This window comes from Corythoichthys intestinalis, chromosome 22, assembly GCF_030265065.1.
Source record: "Corythoichthys intestinalis isolate RoL2023-P3 chromosome 22, ASM3026506v1, whole genome shotgun sequence".
Classification (NCBI taxonomy): Eukaryota; Metazoa; Chordata; class Actinopteri; order Syngnathiformes; family Syngnathidae; genus Corythoichthys; species Corythoichthys intestinalis.
This window is the reverse complement of record NC_080416.1, coordinates 6,488,883-6,505,450: the sequence shown is the minus strand read 5'-3', so window position 1 is coordinate 6,505,450 and position 16,568 is coordinate 6,488,883. Positions and strand designations below refer to the sequence as shown.

Below are 16,568 nucleotides of genomic sequence, written 5' to 3'. Positions count from 1 at the left end.
CGGTCATTTTTTAATTAAAAAAAGCCCTACTATACGTGGTCTTTTTTTAATGCAAAAAAAGCCTGACGATACAGTCATTTTTGATGGAAAAAAAACCTTACTATACATGGTCATTTTTCAATGAAAACAATGCCTTTTATAAAAAAAAAAAAGCCTGAATACACATGATAATTTTATGATTAAAAAATGCCTTATATATGGTCTTTTTTAACGAGAAAAAAACCCTTACTATACATGGCTGTTTTTGATGTGAAAAAAGCCTTACTACATGTACATGGTCATTTTTTATTTAAAAAAAGAAAAAGAAAAAAAAAAGCCTTACTATATATGGTCATTTTTCAATGAAAAAAATGCCTTACTGTACATGGTCTTTTTATATAAAAAAAAAAAAAAAAAAAAATCCTTTTTTGATGAAAAAAGGCCTTACTATTCATGGTCCTTTTTTTCATGAAAAAAAAAGCCTTACAATACATGGTCATTTTTCGATGAAAAAAAAAACGCCTCATATATGGTCTTTTAACAAAAAAAGCCTTACTATACATGGCCATTTTTGATGGGGAAAAAAAAAAGCCTTACTATACATGGTCATTTTTAACGGAAAAAAGCCTGACTATACATGGTCATTTTTTGATGAAGAAATGCCTTACTATACATGCTAATTTTTGTTCAAAAAAGCTTGACTGGTCATTTTTTGCTTAAAAAATGCCTTATATAGTCGTTTTTTGTTTTGTTTTTTTTTTTTTACGAAAAAAGCCTCACTATACATGGTCTTTTTATATTTTTAAAAAAATATCCTTTTTTGATGAAAAAAAAGCCTTACTATTCATGGTCCTTTTTTCATGAAAAAAATGCCTTACAGTACATGGTCATTTTTCGATGAAAAAAATGCCTCCCGATAGTGTTTTTGTTGTTGTTTTTTTATAATAAAATCCTCACGATGCATGGTAATTTTTTGATTAAAAAAACACCTCATACATGGTCTTTTAACAAAAAAAAGCCTTACTATTACACATGGCCATTTTGATGGGGAGGAAAAAAACCTTACTATACATGGTCATTTTTTGATTAAAAAAAGCCTTACAATACATGGTCTTTTTTAACAGAAAAAAGCTTGACTATACATGGCCATTTTTTTGATGAAAAAAATGCCTTACTATACATGCTATTTTTTATTCAAAAAAGCTTGACTGGTCATTTTTTGCTTAAAAAAATGCCATATATATGCCTTATGTATATATATATATATATCTTTTTTTTTTTTTTAACGAAAAAAGCTTCATTATACATGGTCATTTTTAAATAAAAAAAGAAAGCATTACTATGAATGGTCGTTTTTCAATTTAAAAATTCCTTACTATACAAAGGTCATTTTTTGATGGAAAAAAAACTGACTATACGTGGTCATTTTGTGATTTAAAAATGTTTCGTATATGTTCTTTTAACAAACAAAAAAGCCTTACTATACATGGTCATTTTTTGATTAAAAAAAGCCCTACTATACATGGTCTTTTTTTAATGCAAAAAAAGCCTGACTATACAGTCATTTTTGATGGAAAAAACAAAACAAAACACCTTACTATACATGGTCATTTTTCGATGAAAACAATGCCTTACTATACATGCTTTTTTTTAATTAAAAAAAAAAGCCTGAATACACATGGTCATTTTATGATTAAAAAAATCCTTATATATGATCTTTTTTAACGAGAAAAAAACCCTTACTATACATGGCTGTTTTTGATGTGAAAAAAGCCTTACTACATGTACATGGTCATTTTTTATTAAAAAAAAAAAAAAGAAAAAAAAAAGCCTTAATATACATGGTCATTTTTCAATGAAAAAATGCCTTACTGTACATGGTCTTTTCATACTTAAAAAAAAAAAAAAAAAAAAAAAGCCTTACTATTCATGGTCTTTTTTTTTTTTTTTTTAAATAATAAAAGCCATGGTCATTTTTTAAAATTAAAAAACACCTCACATATGGTCTTTTAACAAAAAAAGCCTTACTATACATGGCCATTTTTGATGGGGAGAAAAAAAGCCTTACAATACATGGTCTTTTTTAACAGGAAAAAGCTTGACTATACATGGTCATTTTTTTTATGAAAAAAATGCCTTACTATACATGCTATTTTTTATTCAAAAAAGCTTGACTGGTCATTTTTTGCTTAAAAAATGCCTTATATATATATATATATATATATATATATATATATATATTTATTTTTATTTTTTTCAACGAAAAAAGCTTCATTATACATGGTCATTTTTAAATAAAAAAAGAAAGCATTACTATGAATGGTCGTTTTTCAATTTAAAAAATGCCTTACTATACAAAGGTCCTTTTTTGATGAAAAAAAAACTGACTATACATGGTCATTTTGTGATTAAAAAATGTCTCGTATATGTTCTTTTAACAAACAAAAAAGCCTTACTATACATGGTCATTTTTTGATTAAAAAAAGCCCTACTATACATGGTCTTTTTTTAATGCAAAAAAAGGCTGACTATACAGTCATTTTTGATGGAAAAAAAAAAAAACCTTACTATACATGGTCATTTTTTGATTAAAAAATGTCTGATATATGTTCTTTTAACAAACAAAAAAAGCCTTACCATACATGGTCTTTTATTAATGCAAAAAAAGCCTGACTATACAGTGATTTTTGATGGGAAAAAAAACAACCTTCCTATACATGGTCATTTTTCGATGAAAACAATGCCTTACTACACATGCTTTTTAAAAAAAAAAAAAAAAAAAAAGGCTGAATACACATGGTCATTTTATGGTTTAAAAATGCCTTATATATATGGTCTTTTTTTAACGAGTAAAAAACCCTGACTATACATGGCTGTTTTTGATGTGAAAAAACCTTACTATAGATGGTCATTTTTTATTTTAAAAAAAAAAAAAAAAGTCTTAATATACATGGTCATTTTTCAATGAAAAAAATGCCTTACTGTACATGGTCTTTTTATATTTAAAAAAAAAAAAAAAAAAAACGTTCCTTTTTTTGATGAAAAAAAGCCTTACTATTCATGGTCCTTTTTTTCATGAAAAAAAAATGCCTTACAATACATGGTCATTTTTGATGAAAAAAATGCCTCGCGATAGTGTTTTAAATTTTTTTTTTATAATACTTACATGGTCATTTTTTGATTAAAAAACGCCTCATATATGGTCTTTTAACAAAAAAAAGCCTTACTATACATGGCCATTTTTGATGGGGAGAAAAAAAGCCTTACTATACATGGTAATTTTTTTATTAAAGAAAGCCTTACAATACATGGTATTTTTTTAACGGAAAAAAGCCTGACTATACATAGTCTATTTTTGATGAAAAAATGCCTTACTATACATGCTATTTTTTATTCAAAAAAGCTTGACTGGTCATTTTTTTGCTTAAAAAATGCCTTATATGTGGTCTTTTTTTTTTTTTTACGAAAAAAGCTTCACTATACATGGTCATTTTTCAATAAAAAAAGCCTTACTATGAATGGTCGTTTTTCAATTTTAAAAAATTCCTTACTATACAAAAGTCATTTTTTGATGGAAAAAAACCTTAATATAGTATACATGGTCATTTTTGATGAAAAAAAAGCCTTACAATATATGGTTTTTTTAATGAAAAAAAGCCTGACTAAACATGGTCATTATTCAATGAAAAACATGCCTCATGAGTCTTTTTTTTTTAACGAAAAAAAGCCTTATTATACATGGTCATTATTCAATGAAAAAAAGCCTTACTATGAATTGTCGTTTTTATTTTTAAAAAAAATGCCTTAGTATACAAAGGTAATTTTTTTATTAAAAAAAAAAACCTTACTGTACATGGTCATTTTTCGATGACAAAATACACTACTACATTGTCAGAAAAAAAAAACTTCCCTATTCAAGCATACAAGGTCCTTTTTTGAATTTTATTTTTTAAATGCCTTTCGATACGATTTTGGAGGGAAAAAAATGACCAAACATGGTTATTTATTGTTAAAACAAAGTTTTAATTTTGCAATAATTTTAGGAGAACACTGTATTTAAAAATCCAGCCATCCAATAAAATGGAAAAGACAGAAAAAATAAACTTTACTTATGACACCCCCTGGTGGTTGAATTTATATACTACATATTCCTTATAAAATGGAATCAAAGAATAAAAGGATGCAGTTAAGACGCTTCGTCGCTTGAGTGGGTGGTGGTGAAGCTGCAGTAGATTCCCCAGTGGTCACTGGTGAAGCGTCCACAGTCCAGCTTCTCCAAGCCCACCAGAGCCATGCTGTCGGAGGCCAGGCGAGGCGTTCTGGGGGCGGAGGCGGGCCGCAGGTACAGGCGGTCGAAGCGGAAGCGGCTGGTGTACCGGTGGCTCTTGTTGGTGTTAGCGCGGGTGTCCCACGTGTAGCGGACGTGCTCGCGGCTCCCCAGACGTTCCCACACGTCGCAGACAGCGGGGGGGAGGCCCACGGCTGCCGCTTCAGCGTCTCGCAGATTGGTGTCGCCGCCGAACACCACACTGACGTCATCGGGCGCGTCCTGCATGCGTCGCATCACCTCGCGCAACTGCGTCATGCGTTCGCCCGAGTGGTCCTTGCAGCTCTCCAAGTGCGACGTCATTAGACGCACCTTGGCGCCCCGCAGCGTCACCTTGGCAGAGAAAAAAAAACTAACGTAAATGTATTCTGTCATAAAGTTAACTTTCCGATATGGTTTTGTGCCCACGTTTGCAATGAGCAGGTTACGATTCATCCGCGTAGTCGGGTAAGTGACGATCTCACTCTCCACTAGCTTCACGCAAGACTTCTTTAGCATCATGCCGGTGAAGTAGCCTTCTTCGCAACCTGCTGGGACACCACATATTTATCATTTTTTGAAAAATCCACGAGGGAGCTCCGGCAAAGGGCGGTTAGAAATTCCATGCAGTGGTCCCGCTGCCCTAAAACGAGCTCTCCTATTTTAATGCATGCCATTGCACTACCCTCCCACACACATTCCCATCACGGTGCTGGGTAATGGGTGCCAGCCAAGGACCTGGCAGCCACAGTAATAGGGTGGTAGTTGGGTTCCACACTTTCTCTATGGCGTGGGGGGCGGTCGGGGCTGCGATCTCGCGCCGCCCCGCGGCGGCTCCTCAGCATTCTCTTGCATCCGCCTTCCCCTGTCTTCTCTGCCTGGGTACCCGCCCTGCACTCCGTCGCGGGTCTCTGGCCGGACGCCAGGGTATCGGTTGGGTGTCGCCTGCTCCGGCGGGGGACGCTACCCTGCCTTGGGCTTGGTGGGCCGTTGAGCGTCCCGTGGCGTGCCGTGCCGGTTGAGGAGCTGTGGCTCGTGGGCCGGGCAGGCTGGCTGGGTGGGGGCCGTGGCCCTGGGGTGGCGCCTGCGCAGCGTCTCCGCTTGTCTGCGTGGCTGTATGTGATTGGGCATGCTCGAGGGGGGGGCCCCGGGCCGGGATTGGCGATGGGAAGGCGCAGGGTCGGTTGCCGACAGGCTTACACTCACAAGGGATTCACACGATTACTGGTTTCTGGATCACAGAGCTGATTTGTGTACACTCCATCCCCCCCACTCACTCAGCTTATAGAGTCGCCCACCCCCTCCCCTTCTTTCCCTGGTCAACAGGCCCCCCACATGGTGTCAATCTGAAATACATCTAGCTGACGATAGGGCCAACATATTCATAGTTAGTGTAGGCGGTGAATGTATTTCTTGTTGTTTTTTTTTTCTTCTTCTGTTCCCCCATAACCCCTTCCTGTTCGCTGCTTTGTAATAAGCGAGGTATGTTGAATGATCACAATGGGAGTATGTCATGCTCTCAATGTGAAACATTAAAACTGTTCAGACCAACCGGACACTTAGACTTCCATTCAAACAGCTCCCACTTAAAAATATTAGAGAGGCCTGTAATTGTCAACATGGGTAAACCTCAATCATGAGAGACAGAATGTGAAAAAAAAAACAACAGAAAATCACATTGTTTGATTTTTAAAGAATTTATTTCCAAATCATGGTGGAAAATAAGTATTTGGTCAATAGCAAAAGTTCATCTCAATACTTTGTTATGTACCCTTAGTTGGCAATAATGGAGACCAAAGGTTTTCTGTAACTCTTCACAAGCTTTTCACACACTGTTGCTGGTATTTTGGCCCATTCGTCCATGCAGATCTCCTCTAGAGCAGTGATGTTTTGGGGCTGTCGTTGGGCAACACGGACTTTCAAGTCCCTCCACAGATTTTATATGGGGTTGAGATCTGGAGACTGGCTAGGCCACTCCAGGTCCTTGAAATGCTTCTTAGGAAGCCACTCTTTTGTTGCCCTGGCTGTGTGTTTGGGATCATTGTCATGCTGAAAGACCCAGCCACGTTTCATCTTCAATGCCCTTGCTGCTCGAAGGAGATTTTCACTCAAAATCTCTCGATACGTGGCCTCATTCATTCTTTCCTTTACACAGATCAATCATCCTGGTCCCTTTGCAGAAAAACAGCCCAAAAGCATGTTTCCACCCCTATGCTTCACAGTGGGTATGGTGTTCTTCGGATGCAATTTAGTATTTTTTTCCCCCTAACACGAGAACCTGTGTTTCTACCAAAAAGTTCTATTTTGGTTTCATCTGACCATAACACATTCCCCCAGTCCTCTTCTGGATCATCCAAATGCTCTCTAGCCAACCGCAGACGGGCCTGGACGTGTACTTTCTTCAGCAGGGGGACACGTCTGGCAGTGCAGGATTTGAGTCCCTGGCGGCGCATTGTGTTACTGATAGTAGCCTTTGTTACTGTGGTCCCAGCTCTCTGTAAGTCATTCACTAGTGTGGTTCTGGGTTTTTTGCTCACTGTTCTTGTTATCATTTTGACGCCACGGGGTGACATCTTGCATGGAGCCCCAGATCGAGGGTGATTATCAGTGGTGTTGTATGTCTTCCATTTTCTAATAACTGCTCCCATAGTTGATTTCTTTACACCAAGCGTTTTACCTATTGCAGATTCAGTCTTCCCAGCCTGGTGCATGTCTACAATTTTGTCTCTGGTGTCCTTCGACAGCTCTTTGGTCTTGGCCATAGTGGAGTTTGGAGTGTGACTGGCTGAGTTTGCAGTCAGGAGTCTTTTATACCGATAATGAAAAATAAAATATTCCTAAACAAAAGTAGTTATCTGCAACATGGAAGCATTTGCATGTTTGAGCACCAACGTGGATTCGCTGCTCAGCCTTTGCCGCGTACAGACGCACTCTGAAGCACTCTCTTATCTTAACCGATAAGCGCTCAGGGCCAGCAAACTCGACTCCCAGTATGGCTCCAAAGAATTAGAAACCTGGAGACTTGGATGAAATAAAATCTTCCATACAGAAGTTGGAGGTCTCCTTGACTGGCTTGATTCAAAACCAGAATCAAGAAATCGTCAGAGAGCTCCATTTAATTCGCGCTGAAAACAAGAAACTCAAGCAGGCGGTCGAGGAGAGAGATGTTCCCATCAAGAAGCTGGAAATTTTGGCTGACGATCTCGACCAGTGCCGACGCGCAAATGAGCTCATCATTTCTGGATTACAACTGACGCCTGGCCCAGGGGACACAGTGGCGCAACTGGCCGAAATTGCAAGAAAAGCACGTCAACTCAAGAAAGCTGGGAAAATAGCCAACACCTGGGTCTCGGATTGCAGGATCCTTGTCAAGACTAGGGCTGTCCCAAACGACTAATTTTCTCCCGATTAGTCAGCCGACTATTTTTACGATTAGTCGACTAATCTAATAATTACATTTTTTTTTTTTTTTTTTACCAATTTAGCAATGAAATTTTTGTTGACGCTTATCAATTCACAAAAAACATATTGGAACACTCAAATTATTTATTAAAGTACAAATAAACACGTAAATAACAATAATAAATCACAAATAAACAATGAGTTCAAATGCTGATAGAATTAACTAGTGTAGCATCCCGATTGAAAAGATGGTCTCTTAAACTGATGGTTTACAACTTTTATTCCATCCTTGATGTAAACACACTGTATGAGCTACGGTGCACACAAATAAAGCAACACAATTAGAAATTAACAAAAACTTTTCACCTTTTTCCTTTTAAACCTTATTTATATATCAATGAATTGCCTATATGAATTGCCTTTACCTTAATTTATTACCTTATCATTGACAATCTCTCCCTTGAGTGCAATCACTGTATATACTGTATATATTTATGACCTTTTAACCTTATATAATTTTCTATACCATAAAATAAACCATAACATGAGATAAACCTTTCAATTAGCGTTAAGAACAATACTAATAGCATTTATAGGCCCATTGTCAATGAAACATTATTATTTAGTAAGGCGACAGCACCCTCTGGTGTACAAAAAATGAAAGAAAAAAAATTACAAACTGCGTGAAGGCGCTTGAGGTGTTTATTCACGGCCGACGTGCAGCCAAGCTTGGCATTGAAGAGAAAGGACAGAGGAGTGTACTCTCCTTTGTTTCTTTAAAATAAGGCAATGTTTTGGACACTCTGGTGCGCTTTTTTTGGCTTTGTGCCGCTTTCCCCGCTTGCAAACAGAGCATCCGACATTCTAACTTTCCACGCATATATTTTTTTAACCCTTCATTAACCGTCGACGGGATGTTGTGCTCGTCGACGGATTTACGTCATCGATGACGTCGACTATGTCGACTAGTCGGGACAGCTCTAGTCAAGATGCAATCGAGCTGCTTGACCGGACGCTTAGTCACTAAACCCAGATTGTTGACTGTGTTATTCTACAGTTTTGATGTATGTTCCATGCCTGAATGTGCGTCTTTAGTTGTATGGGGGACGGGAAACTGATAAGCATACGCTTTATCTCGTCCGCCTTTGTCGTCTTTCTTCGGGCAAATCATATCACATTTTGTAAATGGCAATGATTGTCAATGATACTGATGATGATGACAATAAAATTCCTTTAAAAAAAAAAAAAAAAGTTAAAACAGGTGACATTAATACAGGTAACGAGTGGAGCCTCATCAGACCTTGTTAGAAGAAGTTAGACCTCTTTGACAGCCAGAAATCTTGCTTGTTTGTAGGTGACCAAATACTTATTTTCCACTCTAATTTGGAAATCAATTCTTTAAAAATCAAACAATGTGATTTTCTGTTTTTTTTCTCCCAGATTCTGTATCTCATGGTAGAGGTTTACCCATGTTGACAATTACAGGCCTCTCTAATCTTTTCAAGTAGGAGAACTTGCACAATTGGTGGTTGACTAAATACTTATTTGCCCCACTGTACATGGCACCATCTCACTTTCTGAAACTTGTGGTACAAGTTGTCAAGAACCTGCATTGGACAAGGTGTCAAGAGTCAAGAACCTGCATTGGACAAGGTGATGATGCTAGAACTTTTGTTTGGCGCTGTTCCAGTGAGACTTTAAATCAGGGGTCCCCAAACTTTTTCCTGTGAGGGCCACATAACCCTTCTCTTCTCTGATGAGGGGCCGGGGTCAGTTTGTAACAGAAAAAGTGTGACGATTGCAGGAGTGCCTAAATGTAAAAATGTATTGTTTTTCAGAAAGCCACAATCAAATAACCCTTTCTGGATTCTTCATGGAACCAAAGTAAATAAAATAAAAATGATATAATATAATATAGTATAATATAATATAATTAGGGCTGTCAAACGATTAAAATTTTTAAGCGAGTTAATCACAGCTTAAAAATTAATCGTAATTAATCGCAATTCAAACATCTCTAAAATATGCCTTATTTTTCTGTAAATTATTGTTGGAATGGAAAGATAAGACACAAGACGGATATATAGATTCAACATACTGTACATAAGTACTGTATTTGTTTATTATAACAATAAATCAACAAGATGGCATTAACATTAATATTCTGTCAAAGCAATCCCTGGATAGAACGACTTGTAGTTCTTAAAAGATAGATTTTAGTACAAATTATAGAAATTTTATGTTAAAACCCCTCTTAATGTTTTCGTTTTAATAAAATTGGTAAAATTTTCAATCAAAAAAATTAACTAGTAGCTCACCATTGTTGATGTCAAGAATTACACAATGCTCATGGTGCATAAAATCAGTCGCACCCAAGCGCCAGCAGAGGGAGACAAAAAACACAAGTAACAAGTGGACATGACACTGCTGTCATTTTAATCTGTTTGAGCGGGGCATATGCGTTAATTGCGTCAAATATTTTAACGTGATTAATGAAAAAAATTAATTACCGCCCGTTAACGCGATAACTTTGACAGCCCTTAATATAATATAATATAATATAATATAATATAATATAATCAGGGGTGCACATAATTTTTTTGCCCAGGTTCTCAGAGGAGGACCTGGAGATGTGACTTGGTCCTCATTGAGCTTGAGAGCCGACCCACCTGATGCGATAAATTTATGACAAGCTTTACTTAGAGCCAATTAACTTTGATTAATTATATTAACAGTTAATGCTTGATTAACATCAACTGGCACAACAAAATTGCCATTACTTTGAAGTGAAATGTAAAGAAATAAACATAAAAGCACCAATTCAAAATAAAGGGCATTATGCGGCTCCCACATTAACTCCAAGCCTTTTTAAAAGTGGGATGTCCTCCTCATAAGACCTCATTGAACGTGTATGTTTAGCTTTGTAAAATGCGAGCAAAAACACGTTTGTCAGTGCATGTCGCTGTTCATTACCTTTATTCCGCCACATGTCCATAGGGCGAGTGGGGTCCTGTTTGACATCGATAGTTTGCTTAATTGCCACATGCTCTCTGTTTTTTTCGTGCTTTTCAAAGTTTGGATGGCTGAAATTCTTTGACCCTACATAAAATGCGTTGCTCTAATCGGCGACATTGGGATTCTCACGGCACATTTTGTACCGCATTTCCGTGCGAGCATCATTCACTTTTAGCCATGGTACCTCCTGTAGCCACTTTTCAGCAAAAGTCCTTTTTTTCGGTAGCTCCGGTGACGTCTCTGTCGTCTGTCTGTCTTTTGACGGGGGTGGGGGAACACGGAAGTAATTACTCAGTGTGGCCTGCCTCATCGACATTTTGAGAAGTTATTTTCTCGTGTCCGCCGCAAATAGTGGTCAGCCATCGGTACGCAAAAGCGTATGGAAGCCGTTGAGGGCCAGCGCGTTTGTCTACGTCCAGTACGCATGTGCGGACCACTTATGTGCACCCCTGAATATAATATAATATAATATAATATAATATAATATCATGTAATGTAATATAATGTAATAATACTGTATTAATTAAATAGATAATAACCAAATAACCATTGCTCAATTCTTCACAGAAAAAAGCCAGGACATAAATAACTCTATTGGGGGGAAAAAAAAAAAAAAAAAAAAATTTTTTTTTTTACAAATTTTTTTTTTTTTTTTTACATTTTTTTTTTTTTTGTTCAGGGGGCCGGACCAAATGTGGCTGCGGGCCGTATCCGGCCCGCGGGCCGTAGTTTGGGGACCCCTGCTTTAAATAGCTCAAAATTATCTAATTGCCTGGCATTGACTGCCACTGACAGCCATAGATGTTCAATCCGTTTGAAGTGGGAGGGATGGCAGCGAATGAACGAATGTAGCTAAAATCACTCATCTTACGAATGAAATGTCATGACATGACCTTGAATGATCAAGTAGCTGACAGCGTGTTTCTTCAAATACTGCACGTAGGGTGGAATGAGCTCCTGCAACAACACCACATCGGGAGTGTACCTACACAAGGAAGGACAAAACAATCTTAAAATATGCAACAAATATAGCGAAAAACCACAAACATCCAAGCTCTCTTACATCACCAAGTAGGAGCAAAAGCCTCTGGCGCGCTCAATCAGGTTCTCCGTGTCCAGGCCGTCCACGTTCCACGAGAGCAGGGTCAGGCCCGAGCCGCCGTCTTCGCCCTTGGGAGATTTTTGTGAAGCGGTGGGACTGTCTCTAGTTAAGTCGATGCTGCAATTAAATAATAAGAGAAAAAGCTCATCTTAGCGGAACGGACAAAGTCAAAATAAATTGGACGTGTAGCGCAGTCAATGGTACTGAAAGATGAGGAGGTTAATTTTTTAGGGCTAGGGTTTGGGTTAGAAAGAAAAAATAACATTACAAAAAATGCTGACATATTCACTATGAAGTTGCCAGAATATTAATTCCAATCAATAAACATATAACCTGTCATTATTAACTTAAATATGATCATAAATCTGTCAGTTTCGCCATACTTCATGGAGTAAGATAGAGAACCCCTTCAGTGCGTCGCTAAGTGTGCACTCTTGTTACCACTATCTTTAGAGTGACTTCCTTCTGGAGCATCGGCTGTGTTTCTCAATTTACAGAGATGAGTGCAGGAGCTGAGCTCATTCACGTATGATGATCATCAGTGGATAGTCAGAATAATACACTAATAATAATCACTCCACCAAATTAGCCTGACTCAGATATTACTTAAATTCAAGTAAGTAGTTGTATTTTTCAGGGTTTGAAATTACAGCCATTTTTGTTACATACAGTGGGGCATATAAGTATTTAGTCAACCACCAATTGTGCAAGTTCTCCGACTTGAAAGGATTAGAGATGCCTGTAATTGTCAGCATGGGTAAACCTCAACCATGAGAGAAAGAATGTGAAAAAAAACCCAGAAAATCACATTGTTTGATTTTAAAAGAATTTATTTGAAAATTATTGTGGAAAATACATATTTGGTTAATACCATAAGTTCATCTCAATACTTTGTTATGTACCCTTTGTTGGCAATAACGGAGCCCAAACGTTTTCTGTAACTCTTCACGCAGTGTAAAGAAATCAACTGTGGGAGTAATTATTAGAAAATGGAAGACATACAAGACTAAGCCTGTCGCAATATGCAATAATTCCATTTATCGCGCGATAAATTAAAATGAAGGCGGTAATTTTTCCGCTGCGATTTATCGCCGTGCGTGCGCGCGTGCGGCTGACCTGCTGTTAAAAGTTCGTTACCAATTGCGCAAAATGCATCTTCCTTCCAGGTCTGGCAAAAACTAGCGCCGGAGCCAATCGTTCCCATTATATCCTTTTGTTCAACGTATGCCGGCCGCGTCAGTGCTCCGAGTGACTGTGGACCATCTACGGCGCGCCAGTGTTGTTGACACGCTCCCGTCAGGAGTGACATTTCACGCGGGCCGGCTATTTTTCGGCACAACGCCGGATATTTACAACGAAGTCCGCCAAAACATTGTTACCGACTTGGCTGCTACGAACAACCTCGCTTTGACACCGAACAGCTGAATGAAATTAAGAGCGCTGTGCTTCAAACTCGTCCCGTTTATGAAAGTATGGTGTTGTTTAGTAATGAGCAGACGTGACTTCAGCAGTGCTTGCTAACTTTTTTTAATGCGCCCACACACTAGATATCATGAAATGGCAAACTAGATGTGATACGTCCCATGCCATTGGCTACGTGAGCCCAGAGTGATTATGGGACACGTAGTCCATATACTACATAGATGAATTCTAAACTGTCATGACTGAATGGAAGTTAAGAAGGCCAAATCAATCCATACCAGAGACTATAGATAATGTTGCAAATATTGTTAATTCAGTACGTGACACAGATGGATTCGGACCACAAATAGGATGTCTTGCTCATGTAGTAAACCTAGCTGCTAAGAGAGCTGTAGCAGTCAACAGTGTGCCCTGCCTCACTTTACAAACAGTAAAGATTGTTCTCAGCACTTTTATACAAACTTTTTTCAGATCAGTATGAAGTAAGCACATAAATATTATGCATTAAAATGCATGTTTATATGATGCCAATTTAATTTTTGCTCGTTAGCAAAAAAAAAAAAAAAAAAAAAAAAAAAAAAAAAAAAAAAAAAACGAAAATTTTTTTTTTTTTTAACAGAGCATTAAATGTATTAAATCGGATCGAAAATCGTGTCCCTCGTATCAAAAATCGTACCGATCTGTGACTTAACTGTATCGTTGCATCCCTATGGAACACCGCTGCAGAGGCTATGACGGGAAAAGTTTTCATTTGCCTAAATGCTTGTTATTAAGTGCAATTTTTTTTTTTTTTAAAAACACATTTTATTTATTCTGTGTTTTTGTGCGGTATCAATATTATTGCTTTTTTACTTAAGAGGCATGGTCTATTGTTTTTAGTGATTTTTTAAAAAGTATTTTTGAATTTAGTCAATATTTATCACGTTTAAATGGGTGTACTTGATGTATTAATATATAGTGTATTCTCACTGTGTTATTGTAAATTAGTTTTTAAAAAATTGGGGGGGGGGCGCAATAATATCGCATATCGCAATAATTTATGAGAATAATTATCGCACACTAAAATTTGTTATCGCGACAGGTCTATACAAGACCACTGATAATCTCCCTCGATCTGGGGCTCTATGCAAGATCTCACACCGTGGCGTCAAAATGATAACAAGAACGGTGAGCAAAAATACCAGAACCACACGGGGGGCAGTGGTGCCACCAGAAATTTTTCATAGGGGTGGCCAGATGGGGCCACTTAAAATCTTGGGGTGGCACACCGAAACTAAAAGCCATAATTTCAGGTTTTCATTATATTATTGCAGTAAAAAGGTCAGGGAAAAACTAAAACAAAAAGTTAAGGACACGGCTACTGATATACTTTGGTGTATTGTGTGATATTTCATGTTGCTAAATGCTAATGATTTAATTTGCATAGTCCATAACTGTCCAGTCAACATTTTGAGTTCCCTACAATTTTATTGTGTTATGTATATATTAGGCATAAAGTGTGCATTTACCAAAAGAAAATAATTACTGGGGAAAAGCAGGTGCTGACAGGTACAAATAAAAGCAAGTACAGAAGAAATCATATCTTAACTGGGTATTTCCTAACACAATGTTAATGTTCATTACTGAATGAACAAAACATAAAAAGTACTTCCCAACAGGGATACGATATACTGGCTAGCGGGGTGGCCAGTGGGGTGGCCAACAAATTTATAGGGATGGCCAAGGCCACCCCTGGCCACTCCCTGGTGGCGCCACTGACGGGAGGACCTAAATGAATGACCTGCAGAGAGCTGGGACCACAGTAACAAAGGTTAATATCAGTGACACAATGCGCCGCCAGGGACTCATATCCTGCACTGCCAGATGTGTCCCCCTGCTGAAGCCAGTACACGTCCAGGCCCGTTTGCGGTTCGCTAGAGAGCATTTGGATGATCCAGAAGAGGACTGGGAGAATGTGTTATGGTCAGATGAAACCAAAATAGAACTTTTTGGTAGAAACACAGGTTCTCGTGTTTGGAGGAGAAAGAATACTAAATTGCAACCGAAGAACACCATACACACTGTGAAGCATGTGGGGTGGAAACATCACGCTTTGGGGCTGTTTTTCTGCAAAGGGACCAGGATGATTGATCTGTGTAAAGGAAAGAATGAATGAGGCCACGTATCGAGAAACTCTGAGTGAAAATCTCCTTCCATCAGCAAGGGCATTGAAGATGAAACGTGGCTGGGTCTTTCAGCATGACAACAGGGCAACAAAGGAGTGGCTTCGTAAGAAGGATTTTAAGGTCCTGGAGTAGCCTAGCCAGTCTCCAGATCTCAACCCCTTAGAAAATCTGTGGAGGGAGTTGAAAGTCCGTGTTGCCCAACGACAGCCCCAAAACATCACTGCTCTAGAGGAGATCTGCATGGAGGAATGGGCCAAAATACCAGCAACAGTGTGTGAAAAGCTTGTGAAGAGTTACAGAAAACCTTTGGCCTCCGTTATTGCCAACAAAGAGTACATAAAAAAGTATTGAGATGAACTTTTGGTATTGACCAAATACTTATTTTCCACCATGATTTGCAAATAAATTCTTTAAAAATCAAACAATGTAATTTTCTGTTTTTTTTTTCCAGATTCTGTCTCTCATGGGTGAGGTTTACCCATGTTGACAATTACAGGCCTCTTTAATATTTTCAAGTGGGAGAACTTCCACAATTAGTGGTTGACTAAATACTTATTTGCCCCACTGTACGTGCCCAAAATGTGACCTGTGCAACCGAACGAAGGCGAGCAAGGGGGGCTGCCCTGTCCCGCCCCCTCGCTCGCCCTCGTTCCGCGAGGCTACCGGGTTGATCCTGCCAAAAAATAGCCTCGTATTTTAAGTGAAAAACAAATCGAAATAGCATTCAAATATGAAAGAAAAATGTGAAGTGCCGTTCAAGTGCAATTTTCTACCATTTAGATAAATTATAGCGGTAATTACAATAGGACAGATTTCAAAACCAGGCATATAGCTAGCCAAAATGGCTATTCGACTTCATATTTCAAACACAATATAAAACGTAACAACAACCTAGCAAGTAAAAATCACATCTGTATATCATTTATTATCCCTTTGAAAAGTCCCTATCATCAATACGTGACCTTAGCTAACCTCATTGTTCTTGAATCCGCCATGTTGTCAGCTTTAAAAGAAGACTTTGACCTTAAACTTGTAAAATAACTTCCTGTGCGGATAATTACAAGGTTTGCCACAGGAGGGCGAGCTGGGTTACTTAGAATCACAAAAGGGTAACACATCTGGGGCCGCCATTTTGGTCATTTTTGATTTTAAAAAAAAAAAAAAACGGCTTTCTATA

At 38.0% G+C, this 16,568-nt stretch overlaps 1 protein-coding gene across 1 annotated transcript; it reads right to left on the bottom strand.

The window, feature by feature from the left end:
• Window positions 1-3,991: 3,991 nt before the first annotated feature.
• Window positions 3,992-16,517, bottom strand: LOC130910164 (tyrosyl-DNA phosphodiesterase 2-like). Its single transcript, XM_057827177.1, has 5 exons — window positions 16,364-16,517; window positions 11,766-11,921; window positions 11,596-11,687; window positions 4,715-4,833; window positions 3,992-4,639 (listed from the first exon to the last, which is right to left on the bottom strand). The coding sequence occupies exons 1-5, from the start codon at window positions 16,507-16,509 to the stop codon at window positions 4,166-4,168; spliced, it is 987 nt and encodes a 328-aa protein (XP_057683160.1). The 5' UTR covers window positions 16,510-16,517; the 3' UTR covers window positions 3,992-4,165.
• Window positions 16,518-16,568: the final 51 nt, after the last annotated feature.